This window comes from Gymnoscopelus microlampas (assembly GCF_963454915.1).
Source record: "Gymnoscopelus microlampas genome assembly, chromosome: 10".
Lineage (NCBI taxonomy): Eukaryota > Metazoa > Chordata > Actinopteri > Myctophiformes > Myctophidae > Gymnoscopelus > Gymnoscopelus microlampas.
In genome coordinates, this window is record NC_139947.1 from 19,259,053 (window position 1) to 19,273,163 (window position 14,111).

Genomic DNA, 14,111 nt, shown 5'->3' on the forward strand with positions numbered 1-14,111 from the left:
ATAGTGCTGTATAGGACGCTGGTGTCGCTGGTTGACAAGAACTGAAGCGAACACTTTGTTTGCTTGAATGTCAGTACTTTTCACTGTGCGACACCGCCATGCGATGGAGTATAAATGAAGCTCGAAGTGCTGTCCAGTGTCCACACCAAGAATGATGAGATGTTCTGTAAACATGTTGAACGTGACGCCCTGTAAATTCGGGTGGACTTTTATTGGCTGTCAGTGTTTCTGTCATTCATTAAATTGCTCTGAAAGTGATCCCACTGCCTTATAGTTGTGGTGTGGACATACTGTATCTACAGGGTCATCATCATAGTTATCGTTCCATGGTGTGAACGGCCCTTCAGGCGTACTGAACATCCTGTTTTCTTCGTTCCTAGAATTTATAAAGAAATTGGCCGACGTGCCTTTTACATTTAAAGCTCTATCTGACAGGCACAACCTTCCCAATTCATTTCGGTCTATTACCTCCTTTCAGCTCTTTATTCTTTAATCCATCGGTGTTTTTCTGATCTTCAATCAAAGATCAAATATCCTGCTCTAATTGTACTTGAGTTATGGAAAGAAATACTCTCTGATGTATATATAGGTGCATGTGCTGTATACATACTGTAGCTTTCTATGGGTATGTGTACATGTACTACATTTTGTTTGTATTTTGTGGGGACTCCACAAAGTGTGAAGTGTGGGAGTGGCTAGTCCTAGGAGAACATGTCTGTATATGTGTGGAAGTGTTTATGTTGTTTTGCTTTGTGTGTAAATGTGTGGATGTATTTATGTTGCTCTGCTTTGTGTATTGTATTTTCTGTTATTGTTCTGTACATTTGTGTTGAGGACTCCCTTCAAAGCAAGATGGAGGTAAAAGTACAGCAATAATAGTCAATAAAAGTTACTTTTTGCAATCGGCCAAGTTGCCTCCTATCAGTGATAAAGTCAGTATAGCTTCTGGTAAGAGCATTTTCCTTGTCATCATGTCCAGTAGCTCAGCCTCTGTCTTCCACCCCACTCACCATCTTGTGGATGCTGCTCCTAGGTTTATTCTAGCTTACGGTCAACTCTGTCTTCCTTGTTTCTGGCATTAACAGATTCTGATTCCACACATGCACCATAATGTGAATGGAAAGTCACTTTAATGCGCTCGGGTGGAAATGACAGTGTTTTGAAAACAGAGGGCTGGATCTAGATTGTGTTGAGGATATAAACACAGAACATGACTGATAGCTTCATTTGAAAAAAGTTACAAACCCAAGCTTGGATAGTGGTGGGGATGCAGAAAAAAATCTAATTAGCCACTTCCCTTAACCGTGCGTATTTCAATGTTAACCAGGACACCTCTCTGTTTCACACAGGGAAAGTAATCCAACGTAACAGCCCTCTCCCTGCCAGCTACTACTACTTTACTGATAGACACTCCCCCCCCCATCTCTTCTTTTCACTCCCTCCTTCCGTCTCTCCTTTCTGTTGTCTGACCTCTCGCCGTCTCGTTCCCTTCATTAAGTCTCCATTTCCTGCAGCCTGCATTAGCTGTTATTAGCCGTTCTGACTTGATGAGATTTTCAGCAAGCGCTGTTTGAGAGAATCCAAGAGACGGAGATGCCCCCTGTTGCACTGGATAGAGAGGCGTCATGGCCTCTTGATTGCATTTCCCCATTCAGTGGTTTGACATTGACCGTAATGCCTAGTTACAGTACGCCAAAGCAGTTTCTGGTTTAGCATCACATTAACTTCAACTTCTTCAACTTCTGGTTTATTGCTATATCACAATTTTACAGGTGTGAAATTGTGGGTGAAATTATTTTTCGTGCAAGCTTTTGTCGTTTCAAAATAGATAATATGAATAGAGAAGAAAATAAACCAGGGGGAAAGGATTGTCAACAATATGAAATATACTTAAGGAAATAAAAATGAGGCAGAATGTCGCAGTGCTAGGGAGAGACAACATATACTGTAGCAGCAGATATCAAACATTTTACGTTTATACATAGTGATAGTGCTAGTACAGCAGCAGTTGAGTGATGATGCCTGTGTGACAGCCTGTGTCTGACATGGCGGCAAGGCTCAGTGCTCGTTGACACGTGGAAACTGCTCCTATTATGTAGGATTTGCTTGCCTGGCAGTTGCATGAACATAGACATGTTGTCATATATATGCAGCAATTGTAGGGAACTGTATTTCCAGGTGTATTAACAGCTGACTTAGAGTAGTACAGTAATTATAGATAAAATAAATGCCGTAGTGATTTTCTAAAAAGTGAATTAGAAATACCTACTGTAGCAACTTAAATGTTTCAAAATTAATGACAGTGAATGATGTTTAAACATGTAGGCTGAGATCTACTAAAAGATAGACCGCATTTACTTAAGTACACAACATTTATTGAAGACAGGGACAATCTACTAATGGCCAGAAGTCAAAATTAGTCTGGTATGGTCCTTAATTAAGTGAGTAATTAAGTAATTAAGTTAGTAATAAAGTCATTAAAAGAGTTTGTGGGCACTTATTTAATGAGAAATGGCTGTTATGAATGCTACTTCCACCAAGCTTTAAGCTTAATTTATTCTCCATCGCACTGTGGTGTCCCTTGTCGGCAAGCTATGCACTGTTGTACTACAGACTACAGAGTATAAATGAAGCCTAACCCTATGAAAGAACTTATCTCTTTGTTGTCTTTCTAATGATGAGCTGTAATGACTGTGGGAGTTAAATAAACACTTTATTATCTTACTGTTGTTGTGTTGTAGGGCTGCAACTGTCGATTATATTCATAGCGTTTATTCTATCGAGTACTTTCTCGATTAATTGAATAATCGAGAAACATGTTTTTTGATCACTTGTTTTATTTTTTGATATACCAACAAATTGATGGGAACAAACGGTTAGATGCTTTTTTAATTATAAACTAAATAAATATAAATTAGTATGATTAACCACTTTTAAGCCCTATTTCATATTTCCTTGTACAACAGTGTCACATAAAAATAGCACAAATAGCAGATCAACAAGCTCACGACATGTGAGCTTGTAGGTCTGCTATTTTAGATATTTTGAAAACAGAAATTGAGGGAAAATAACACAATTCCAATTCCAAAATTGATTATTGATTTTTTTTTTTAAATAATCGATTAGTTCGATTAACAGCTGCACCCTATTGTGTTGTGTCTTTGACGGTGTTGTGTGTTGCGTTGTGTATTTGACAGTGTCGTGTGTTGTGTCTGCAGTGAGTTTGTGTCGTGGTTGATGGAGAGTGGGGAGACCAGCAAGCCTGACGAGGGTGTGAATCTGGGACAGGCCCTGTTGGAGAACGGCATCATCCACCACGGTGAGAGGAAGCACTCCATCCTACCACAAGCTTCATTTAGATCCCATCGTATGATGGTGTCGTGCACCGAAAAATAAGATCTCCAAGCTCACGAAATGACACGGCATGAGCTTGTAGATCTGCTGTTTCCTGCACACGACACCCTTGTACGATGAAGCATGAATCACGCTTCAGTATCTCCTCTGGTTTTATTTCTCTGTTGCTTTTGTCTATTCTCCTTTCTGTCTTGCAGTGGTAGAAGTACCCCGAATTTTTACACCACAATGTATAAATGCTCTTTTAGAGTTAAAAGATGTTTCTGAGATGAACCAAAACGTTACTTGAGTAAAAGGGCAAAAATAATCTGCATCAAAATACTGTCAGGAACAAATGTAAAAGTACTCATTATGCAGAATGGCCCATTTCACAATCATGTTATTGGATTGTAATAAGTAAGGTATTAGTGTTTTATCACTTTGATGTTGCAACTGGTAAAGGTGATAATAATACATCATCATCAGTTCATGATAATCTACATCTACAAAGTAACTAGAGACTAAAGCTTTCAAAAAATGTTAGTGTATAGGCAATATTTGCCTTTAAGATGTAGTGTGGAAGTAGTACTGTACCTCACATTTGTATTTAAGTATATTACTGGAGTAAAGGTACTTAGTTACATTTGGTATCACTTTGTGTACCCACTGTGTTGTTTTCTTTCGTCTGTCTGTCTGTCTGTCTGTCTGTCTTGCTCTCTCCATTAATCTTCACTACCTCTCTCTCCCTTGGCTCCCTTACTGTTTCCATTCCCACTTTTCCCGCCTATTTATTAGATAGTTGATAACTAAACAGTCATCAAAACGTCAGTAAAGACTGTGTGTGTGTGTGTGTGTGTGTGCGTGCGTGCGTGCGTGTGCACGCAAGCGCGTGCGCACGCAAGCGTGGGCACTCACTCGCACACTCTCTATTTGTTCTCTGATTATATCCAGAACAAGTACAAAGAAAGTGCGAGTGATACTAGTACAATGTGTCTACTTGAGTGCAAATGCAGTATTTGTCTTCATTTCAATCTTTTAATTCTCCGCGATGACAAGGATGGATTACATCGCCTCCAACGTTATCCTTTAAGTATATGTTTGTCATTTTCACAGCTTATTTGCACGCCTTGTAAATTGGCAGTCATTCGGTTTACTGTAAATCTATGAGGCTAATACGATTTGCATTCCTGCCATTTTTAAGTCTAGACTTGCTGTTTGTGTACATGTTATGAGGCTCTGTTTGCCTGCTTCTGCAGCTGGCTGCCTCCGCAGCCAAATACTTGTGTAATTCTTAGTCATTTTCCAGGCTTCATTCATTGGCAATATGTAGGAACTTGTCCTGGATTGTGGTTTATGTTTTGTGTTTTTGTGCGTGTGTTCTAGCACTAGTTGAAACATTGAAACATTAGTCCTGGCGTCTGTCCGTGTTTAATGTGGTGCGTGTCACTGCCAGCGGTGCAGTGGAAAGCAACTAAGTACATTTACTCAAGTACTGCACTTAAGTACAGTTTTGAGATACTGTAGTTTACTTTACCTGAGTATTTCCGGTTTCTTTTTCGACTTTATGCTACATCTCAGGCTATATTGAGGCAAATATTGTACTTTTTACTCCCCTACAATTATTTCACAGCGTTAGTTACTACAGTAGTTACTTTGCAGATTAAAATGATTGCAAAACATACACTACATCAACCACTTGTAGTTGTGGCTGATCGAAAATAGCTGATCTACAAGCTCTCTGAAATACTCCTATATAAAAATTGCGGCTTATGCCATGACGACACATTGAGGTTAGACAACACACTCCATATATGTTATTTCTGAGTTAGAGTGACGTCAGTGGTCCGTTTGCCCACCGTACATTGGTACTTTAAGTACACCTACTGGTTCACAAGTAGTACTGCCTGAAGCTCGTAGCGTAATATCTCCCCTGGACAAGTGGAGGTTCCATCTTTTTTTTTTAAAGATTTGTTTTTGGGCTTTTATGCCTTTAATGATAGGACATGGGAAGAGAGATGGGGAGTGACATGCACCAAAGGTCGTCGGGATCGGGATTCGAACATGGCATTGTAGCCTAGGGTGCCTGGACCGCCACACCGCGGCCCAGGCCGGAGATTCCATCTTGAATGAGTGCTAGATTTTTGGTCCCAACTGGGCAGGACATAAAACGTATGGATGAAATAAGCCACTATGAAATAAGCCACTAGTTTTCAGTCACAAATGTTGATAAAAATGCATTTATAATGCAGAGCTTTTTTGTGTGTAAATCAATCCATTCAATCTACATATGTCTTCTAAATCCTAACTGGTTTCTGAAAAACGTATGTTGCCATATCAGTGTTGCTCAAACTTTTTCAGGTCAAGGACCCCCAAAATTATATATATTTGGCCGCCCAATCCCCTTTCAAAATATTTAGTTCCAGGACCCCCAGAAGCAAAGATTTGAGTTACAAATGTTCGCTTTAAAAAATATATGATTTAAAAAAAAAAATGTTGATCTACTTGTATATCTGCTATTTTTGAATAGTCAAAGTATAAAATAATGGTTATATCTAAAATCTAAAATGACACAGATGCGTTCCCGGATTGAATAGGTTAATGTTTTATTATCATCATATCATATAGTGTTTTGTCAATTATTTTCCCGGTTGAGAATTGCCGATGTAATGAAAAATGAAATGTCTAACCTGTGTCCCATTCTGGGCTGACATTTGTGTCTCGTTGTGATGTTTCAGTGTCGGACAAGCACCAGTTCAAGAACGAGCAGGTTCTGTACCGCTTCCGCTACGACGACGGCACCTACAAGGCCCGCAGCGAGATGGAGGACATCATGTCAAAGGTCAGCCCGCCGCCACTCCCACCTTCCACACGCACACTTCCTGTCTGCTAACACAGTGGTTCTCAATCTTTTTCAATTTACGCCATTCGAACCGGGAACGCATCGTGTCATTTTAGATTTTAGTTATATTTTTTACTTTGGCTATTCAAAAATAGCAGATATACAAGCTCATAGCGCTCTACGAGCTTGTAGATCTGCTATTTCTGTGCAAATCTTTCAATAAATATATTGTTTCGAAACATTTGTAAGTCAAATCTTTGTTTCTGGGGGGGCCTAGGGGGGGCCTAGGCCAAAGACATACAGTATATATTCAAAGATTTGCACACATTTTCAACATTTTAACTCGATTAACTCCATCGAGTTACATGGTAGGCAGGTTTCTGAACTGTCCACAGCCCACCTCTTATACACAGAGTGAGTAGACAGAAATGGTGCCATCATAAAATGAGCATTATCATTCTTTGGCTATTCGAAAAATAGCATACAAGCTCATAGCGCGGCACTGCGAATTTTTGAAAAATAGTGGAACATTTGTGCAAATCTTCGAATATACATTTTTAACCCAAATCTTTGCTTCTGGGGGTCCCTGGAACAAAATAATTTGAGATGGTGGGGTCCGTGGACAAATACATATCATTTTGGGGGTGACAAGAAAAAAAGTTTGATAACCACTGATATAGCAACATTAGGATTAGGATATAGAAGATATTAGAATCCCCAGAAGCAAAGATTTGAGTTATAAATGTTTGCTTAAAAAAAAGAAAAGAAAAAATTCAAATATTTTTAAAAATGTTCACTATTTCTACAAGCTCTCGGTGCTGCACTATGTGCTTGTAGATCTGCTATTTTGGAATAGCCAAAGACATCTAAAATGACACCGTATGCTTTCCCGGTCTGGATTAAGTAAAAGTTACTTATAGTCTACTTGTACCACGGTTTATAAATGATGCCTTAGGCTTTACGTGGAGGCTGGAGTTGTGTGGTTCATCGTTGTGTTCTCTCATAGGGGGTCCGAATCTACTGTCGCCTGCACAGCCTGCACGCTCCCATCATCAAGTATGTTACCCCCACCCACAGTCCTTTTCCTGTCTGCTTTTCTGTTTATCCTTCCTGTTCTTTAATTTAGTGCCACATACAGTACTATACCACTTGACTTTATCTTGTGTCACGTTTTAAGCTTGTAGATCAGCATTTTTTCAAACTTTTTGAAAACCTTTGAAAGGTTTTGCACTCAGGGCTCTATCCCATTCCCTTCCCAATCTTTTTTTCCATCTATATACCAAAACTCTAAAATAGCCAATCTACAAGACATGGTGCATTGTGAGCTTGTATATCTGCAAGTCTTCCGACTGTACGCCCCCAGAATATGGTCTCTAGGGTTCATAATGGTTAAAAATAAGGACATATCGCCAGCATAATACCGTCCAAAAAGTTTAATAATGGCACTTCATAATGGTCGGTTGGGCTCTGCTGTTGACTCACATGGTGTGCTCCATCAGAACACAGTAGTAGTAGAGTGTTAATTTGACGCACCGCTGACCCTGTTTTTGGTTGACTAGGGTTCATGCTGCTCACTCTGATCTTGAACTTTGTGAGGCACTAAATGAACACTGAACTGTTCAGAGGCTTCTCCTGTCTTTATTTAACAAAAGTATTTTTAAGACTTTAACACTTAGCCTGCCCTAATTATTTCAGATTTTTTGCTGTTGTCTGCCAGAGATTTTTCATTGAAATTAAAAAAGTACTCAGGAGCCGAGATACAGAATTTTTAAGTTTTCAGTTAACAAGGAAGTGGATAGGAGTCCAGATCTTCGAAAAATCATATCTCCTTGGTCTTTGGGTCAAATTGAAAAAATAAATAAATATGTATTAATATATATAAATATATATTTTTTTTCTTTTTTTTTCAATAGAACACGTTTATGCGATCTTGGCGGCCAAGTGCGCTATTTAATAGATCGCATTTATGCGTGATTGGCAGAAATTGAGTTAAAAAGGCATTTGACACAGTTAATCATAGTGTTTCACTTTCATAACTCTCTAAATTGTATCCATCTGTTAATGTCCTGACCCAAAAGGAATCCTACTTAAAAAAAAAAAAAAGAGGAAAACGACAGGAGTGGGTGATAAGTGTTCATCCTTTGCTAGTTGTACTGTAGGGGTCCCTCGAGGGTCTACTTTAAGACTATTTAGTATATACTTATATTTTATTTATTATATTATTTAGCAACAATTAGCCTCTCCAAACTACTTACTTACTTAGTATACTTAGTATATAAACCACTTTTTTTTAAAGATTTATGTTTGGGCTTTTATGCCTTTATTTATAGGACAGTAGGCTGACAGGAAACAGGGAGAGAGAGATGGGGAGTGACATGCAGCAAAGGCCGTCGGGATCGGGACTCGAACCCACGACACGCTGTCAGGCTAAACTGAGCTTAGGTGCCTGGACCGCTACGCCAGCGGTCCAGAGTATATAAACCATTTTAACCCTGCATAATTTGTTGACCAAGTCTTAGTCTCCTCTTTTATTCCCTCTGCACCAAATCTCTTCACTGGCACTGACGCGTTGAGCTTGTAGATCTGCTATTTTTACCGACTGTTAACTCAGAATAGGGACACTAGGGTTCATGTGGTTAATGACATCCCTTAAGCACGTCCAGATGTTACCATCCAGATGTACAGTGTGCTGATGTTACTGTGATTTGTACTGCATGCAAGATATAAAGAACATGCTATAGCCAAACTGACAGCTGTAATAAGTAAGGTGTACATACACATTTTTGGAAACAAAAAATACAAATAACGTGCATGTATTTCACTGTAAGGATTAATAATGCAGTTGATCTACGCATTTTAATTGATGGTGAAGTCATCACATCTGTGGCACTATATATCTATCACTATATCTTAAAAATCAGCAATGTTAAGTTTAATCAGAATAATTGGAATAGCATCAGGCACCCCTTATGCCCCCATCTTAGATCAGTGGTTCTCAAAGAGGGGTCCAGGGACCCCTAGGGTTCCTTGAGAGGGTTCCAAATGGACCCTGGAACTCTGAGGGTGTACAAATGGAACCAAATGGACCCATACGGGTCCATTTGGTTCCATTTGTACACTCTCAGAGTTATGTCGGTCCTTGAAATTAAAACGTTTGAGAACCACTGTCTTGCCTGACCTGTCTCAGCAGAGGCCTAGACTCTAGGCATTTAGTAGGGGTGGTTGGGTACCAGAGTTCAACTTAGGGCAACTATCATTTATCTTTTTTTTTAAATAATCGACTAAATCGATTAGCCGATTTACAAGCTCACAACGTGTAGCATTGTGACGCATTGTGAGCATTGGTTGATTAACAGTTGTGCTCCTAATTCAGAAAAACAGTTTTGGCTTTCTCGGTTAAAGTGTTGGGCACGTGGAAGTCAAATAGTCAATATCCACAAACATTAGAAATACTGGAACCTTTGCAGTGTTTAAAGCCAGCCTCAGAGTCTGGCTAACGTCAGCACAAACGTTGCACCACCAATGATTGCCTTGTTTTTTTATTGTATGTGTGACACTGATTGAATTTATCTCACACTGATGGGTTCCCGAAGCTTTTAATATTGTACCTGGCAGAGACTCTGACAGCACAATTGCTTTTCTTATAACATAAAATCAGCGACTCCTTTTTGGCTCTGACATTAGACCTCTGAAAACGTTCTTGTAGATTCATTCATGCATAACTCACTTTCATTCAATTTACCTTCTGCTGTTCTCTTTTTCTGGCTTGGTGCTCAGTAGACCAGGTAGGTCTACTCTACAGCTTTCATGGGTTTTAAAAGATTTTGCTATTTGTCTTGTTATCTTTTATGACTTGCCAGTGTACTGTAGCACGCTATGTTTGTTACTCAGAAGTCTGTTGTTTTCAGAGGCCGTGTGCCACACGTCACATGTCAACCAAGCCAACCACACTTCCTCTCAAGCATTTCCTGTTTCACGTCTCTACTTCCCTTGAAAGCAGAGCAGTCTGTTCTGCATGTTCAGGCAATCTCACAGAAACGTAATGAATCATGAATAGAACGTGACGGCACATAAGAGGTTTCAGCTGGCAAAATCCTTGATGTTGAAAACTTGAAATTGCAACATTTATCTGGAAACATTTTTTGCTCTTAGTTAAGAATCATGTGCACTTTTTATGTCACCCAGGGAATACAGAATGTAGTAACATGCCTCAAAGCCAAAGTGCACGAGGTCTTGTTGCTGTTCGAGGCCATGTTCCACGCCTCACTCTAATAGATGCTGTTAACCACAAAGCTGTAACGTGACACATGCATGTTCTGCGTGCAGAGATGCTGACCTTGTGAGTTTTTTTGCACATCCTGTGCAGAGCCGAAACCTCAACATGTTTCCGATCGTTTTTGTTTCTCTTCTGCAGGGACAGAGACCATCATTTGAAAACCTTTAAGTCCGTGGTTCCTGCTAGCAAACTCGTGGATTGGATTCTTTCCCAGGTCAAATAACACGATCCCCTTTCATTGCTTTTCAACTTCACTCAAACACACAATAGAACAGTTACACAGCCATTCTTCACTACTTGAAGGGTGTTCCATGTGCGTGAAATGCACATGGAGCACCCTTCAAGTAGTGAAGAATAGCTACACTCTCATTTCTACACCTTCCAGCACCATTTCAGCTGTCAAGCCTTTGACTGCAGTAAAGTTTCTTTATGGCAAAATAAAGGAAAAAAGACAAAGGAACTCTGAAATAATTAAAAAGCCTTTATGGAGTTGGCTAATGCATGGCAAGATCACTCTGATGAAGGCTGTGTGGTCTTTTTCCTTTCTGTCGTTCAACTTCCATCACCCATATACCATAGAGCAGTGGTTCTCAACCTGTGGGTCGGAACCCCCTCGCGGAGGCGTTGTGAGCTTGTAGATCTTCTATTTTCACAATATTTATCTGTGTAATGCCTCAACTCTTCCAAGAATTCCAAGTGCTTGTCAGGGTCCCCAGTTCTAATTTGATTATGGTGGTGGGGGGGGGGGGGGGTCCAGGTCAAATATTATTATTTTGGGGGGTCCCCAGTTCAAATATGATTATGGTGGGGGGGTCCCCAGTTCAAATATTTTTTTATTTTGGGGGTCCCCAGTTCAAATATGATTATGGTGGGGGGGTCCCCAGTTCAAATATGATTATTTTTGGGGGTCCCCAGTTCAAATATGATTATTTTGCGGGGTTGCGGCCTGAAAAGGTTGAGAACCACTGCCATAGAGCACTGTGTTTGGATTTGTATTCATCTGACAAAAAGACGCTCTCCTTTCTCCTGTTTTGTGTACATGGTTTCTTTACTCTTTCATTCTACAACGCTACATTTGTCTACCATGCATACACGTACGACTTTAAGATAATCGTACATCAACACATGTTGTGCACACACCATAACACATGCAGGTTCACCAATGCCTTAACCCTGCAAGGCCCAGATTATTTTCAAGTTGTGATGATTCCTGGCTCTGTGGGGGGTATTTATATGCAAATATCCTGGCCAATGGCATTGTAAGACTAAACAATAGGACCCAATGAGGATTTAGAGGTGAAAAAAACAAAAAATAACAGAAAAGAAAAATGATTTAAACTAATTTCTTTATAAAACATACATGTGATCGTGCGATCACACTGGGCCTTGCAGGGTTAAGCATGAAACTACTAGCCAGACAGTATTCCTGTGTGTTCTCTGTACCGTGTGTGTGTGTGTGTGTGTGTGTGTGTGTGTGTGTGTGTGTGTGTGTGTGTGTGTGTGTGTGTGTGTGTGTGTGTGTGTGTGTGTGTGTGTGTGTGTGTGTGTGTGTGTGTGTGTGTGTGTGTGTGTGTGTGTGTGTGTGTGTGTGTGTGAGAGAGAGTGTGACTTACTGACATATTGTGTGCGTCATTTGGTTTCCCAGGGAGATTGTTCCACGCGCGAGGATGCCGTAATACTGGGGGTGGGGCTCTGCAACAATGGCTTCATGCACCATGGTCAGTTACTTACACACACACACACACACACACACACACACACACACACACACACACACACACACACACACATGCCCTCACGCAAGCATGCAGACACACACACACACACACACACACACACACACACACACACCTATGCGATGAACCTCATCATTATAATATAATGAGAAATCAGTCATTAATCATAACTGTGACATTTCACTAAAATGAGTTATAGGGTATAGGGCCATAATGTCGAGAATATATCAAAAAAGTGCCTCATCATAGGGGGACGGATGATGATGAGATACTATTTTATTATAGGTGAGCAAAGTTGACATTTTTGGCCTGTGGGTTGCTCTCTGGTCGTTCCTAAATTCAAAGCGGTTCAAATCTGTGCAGCCTAGTTGACAGTGAGCTGAGCTCAGTGTCCGACCCTACTCAAAAACCAGGTTGTCGAGTGCATTAACTACAAATATTGATGAAAACAACAGAGGTGGAAGAAGTAATTGCTAAATGCGTGCTAAACGAGGCTAAATATGTGCTAAACGAAGTTCAACGAGTTCAACGAGGCAAATGCTACTGCAAGTAACCAAATGATTTTATTATCTGACACCGGTGTGGAAGACGAGTATAGGAAGCAGTAGTGACGGACAATACAGACGGCAGGCATAGATATGTGAATCAACAATACACTACACTCTCCACAGGCAAGGTGTGTTGTTGTCACTGACCGTTCGTAAATCAACTGAACTCAGTTTGCACTCACCACCAGAGCACTCTGAAAACTGAACACATTCTGTATTTCCAAACGCACCCAAAATGTTCTGAAGTGTGATAATGGAGCCACCCGAAACACACTCCAGACTTCACTGTGTATTTCTGTGCCCTACATTTGACCTTTGAGGTTGTCTAGGTCAAAAGGAGTCTGTGTCGTAGCAGTACACACTCCTTCTACCCAGGGACCAGTAGCCACTGAGCACATTTGGCATGTTGAACATAAACAGAATTAGCAGTGTTCCCTGACATGTGCTGTTTGCTCTAGCTACAAGACCATCTGGGGGGCCGCTCAACCATGACCACAGGTACCCCTCTGACAAAGAGCCCTGGAGAGAGTGGATAGGGCTGTCAGGATTACAAATTTAAGTGGAAGATTAGTTGTCAATCAAATAATTGTGTGTTTTTGAGTGTTTTTGCCATTGAACATATTAATACAAGTTTGCCTTTTAGGCTTTGTGATAAAACATTGCACAGGGCAGATATATGACAAATAACTTAAATATACAAAGACATTTAAATTATTGACATATATAATTTTATACATGTGATATTTTCAGAAATAGCTGATCTACAAGCATAAGCTTGTAGAGCTGCTATTGTCTCCAATAATTGCGATTAGACGGTTATGTAATAATTGTGACCGGCCTAAGAGTGGAGTGAAAGTGCTCCAAGAAGATACCATAAAACCACTGGCACCAATGGTTTATTGTCAATACAAATATTTAGAAATCTTGTGGTTGATTGATGCTGACATTGACATCAACTTTGTTGTGCGCCAGGACAAACCGCAGTGATTCACAAGACTAGACAGTGTGCAAGCATTAACCAATTACAGTAAGCCTTATTTTAGACTTTGTCGTATGACAATGTTGTGTGTTGCCGTTCTACAAGCTCACAGTGAGTTAACCACTGGGGAGTCCCCCAGGGCTCTATACTAGGTCAGCTGCTTGTTTTGCTCTAGTCTACACCAAATCGCTCTATAAAATGTTGCTGTTTACTAAAGAGCTGGAGAGATGAGGAGACAACTGTTACTGAACAAACATATACAGTATACCAACAATTACTTTCGGAATATAGAGCTATTTAACACTTTAACATTAATTATTATTATTTGTATTTATTTTACTTGCGTATGATTTTAGTTTTAGTTTCAGTCTTAGATTTATTTGGGCGTAGCATGCCTTTA

General features: G+C 40.1%; 1 protein-coding gene across 1 annotated transcript in view; it reads left to right on the forward strand.

The window, feature by feature from the left end:
- prex1 (phosphatidylinositol-3,4,5-trisphosphate-dependent Rac exchange factor 1) overlaps positions 1–14,111 on the forward strand; it is a 112,950-nt gene that overhangs the window by 44,960 nt on the left and 53,879 nt on the right. The window contains exons 11-15 of the mRNA XM_084070293.1: positions 3,219–3,319; positions 6,069–6,172; positions 7,179–7,228; positions 10,587–10,662; positions 12,094–12,166. Coding sequence (XP_083926419.1) covers positions 3,219–3,319; positions 6,069–6,172; positions 7,179–7,228; positions 10,587–10,662; positions 12,094–12,166 — 404 coding nt within the window. The remainder of the gene's footprint in view (positions 1–3,218; positions 3,320–6,068; positions 6,173–7,178; positions 7,229–10,586; positions 10,663–12,093; positions 12,167–14,111) is intronic.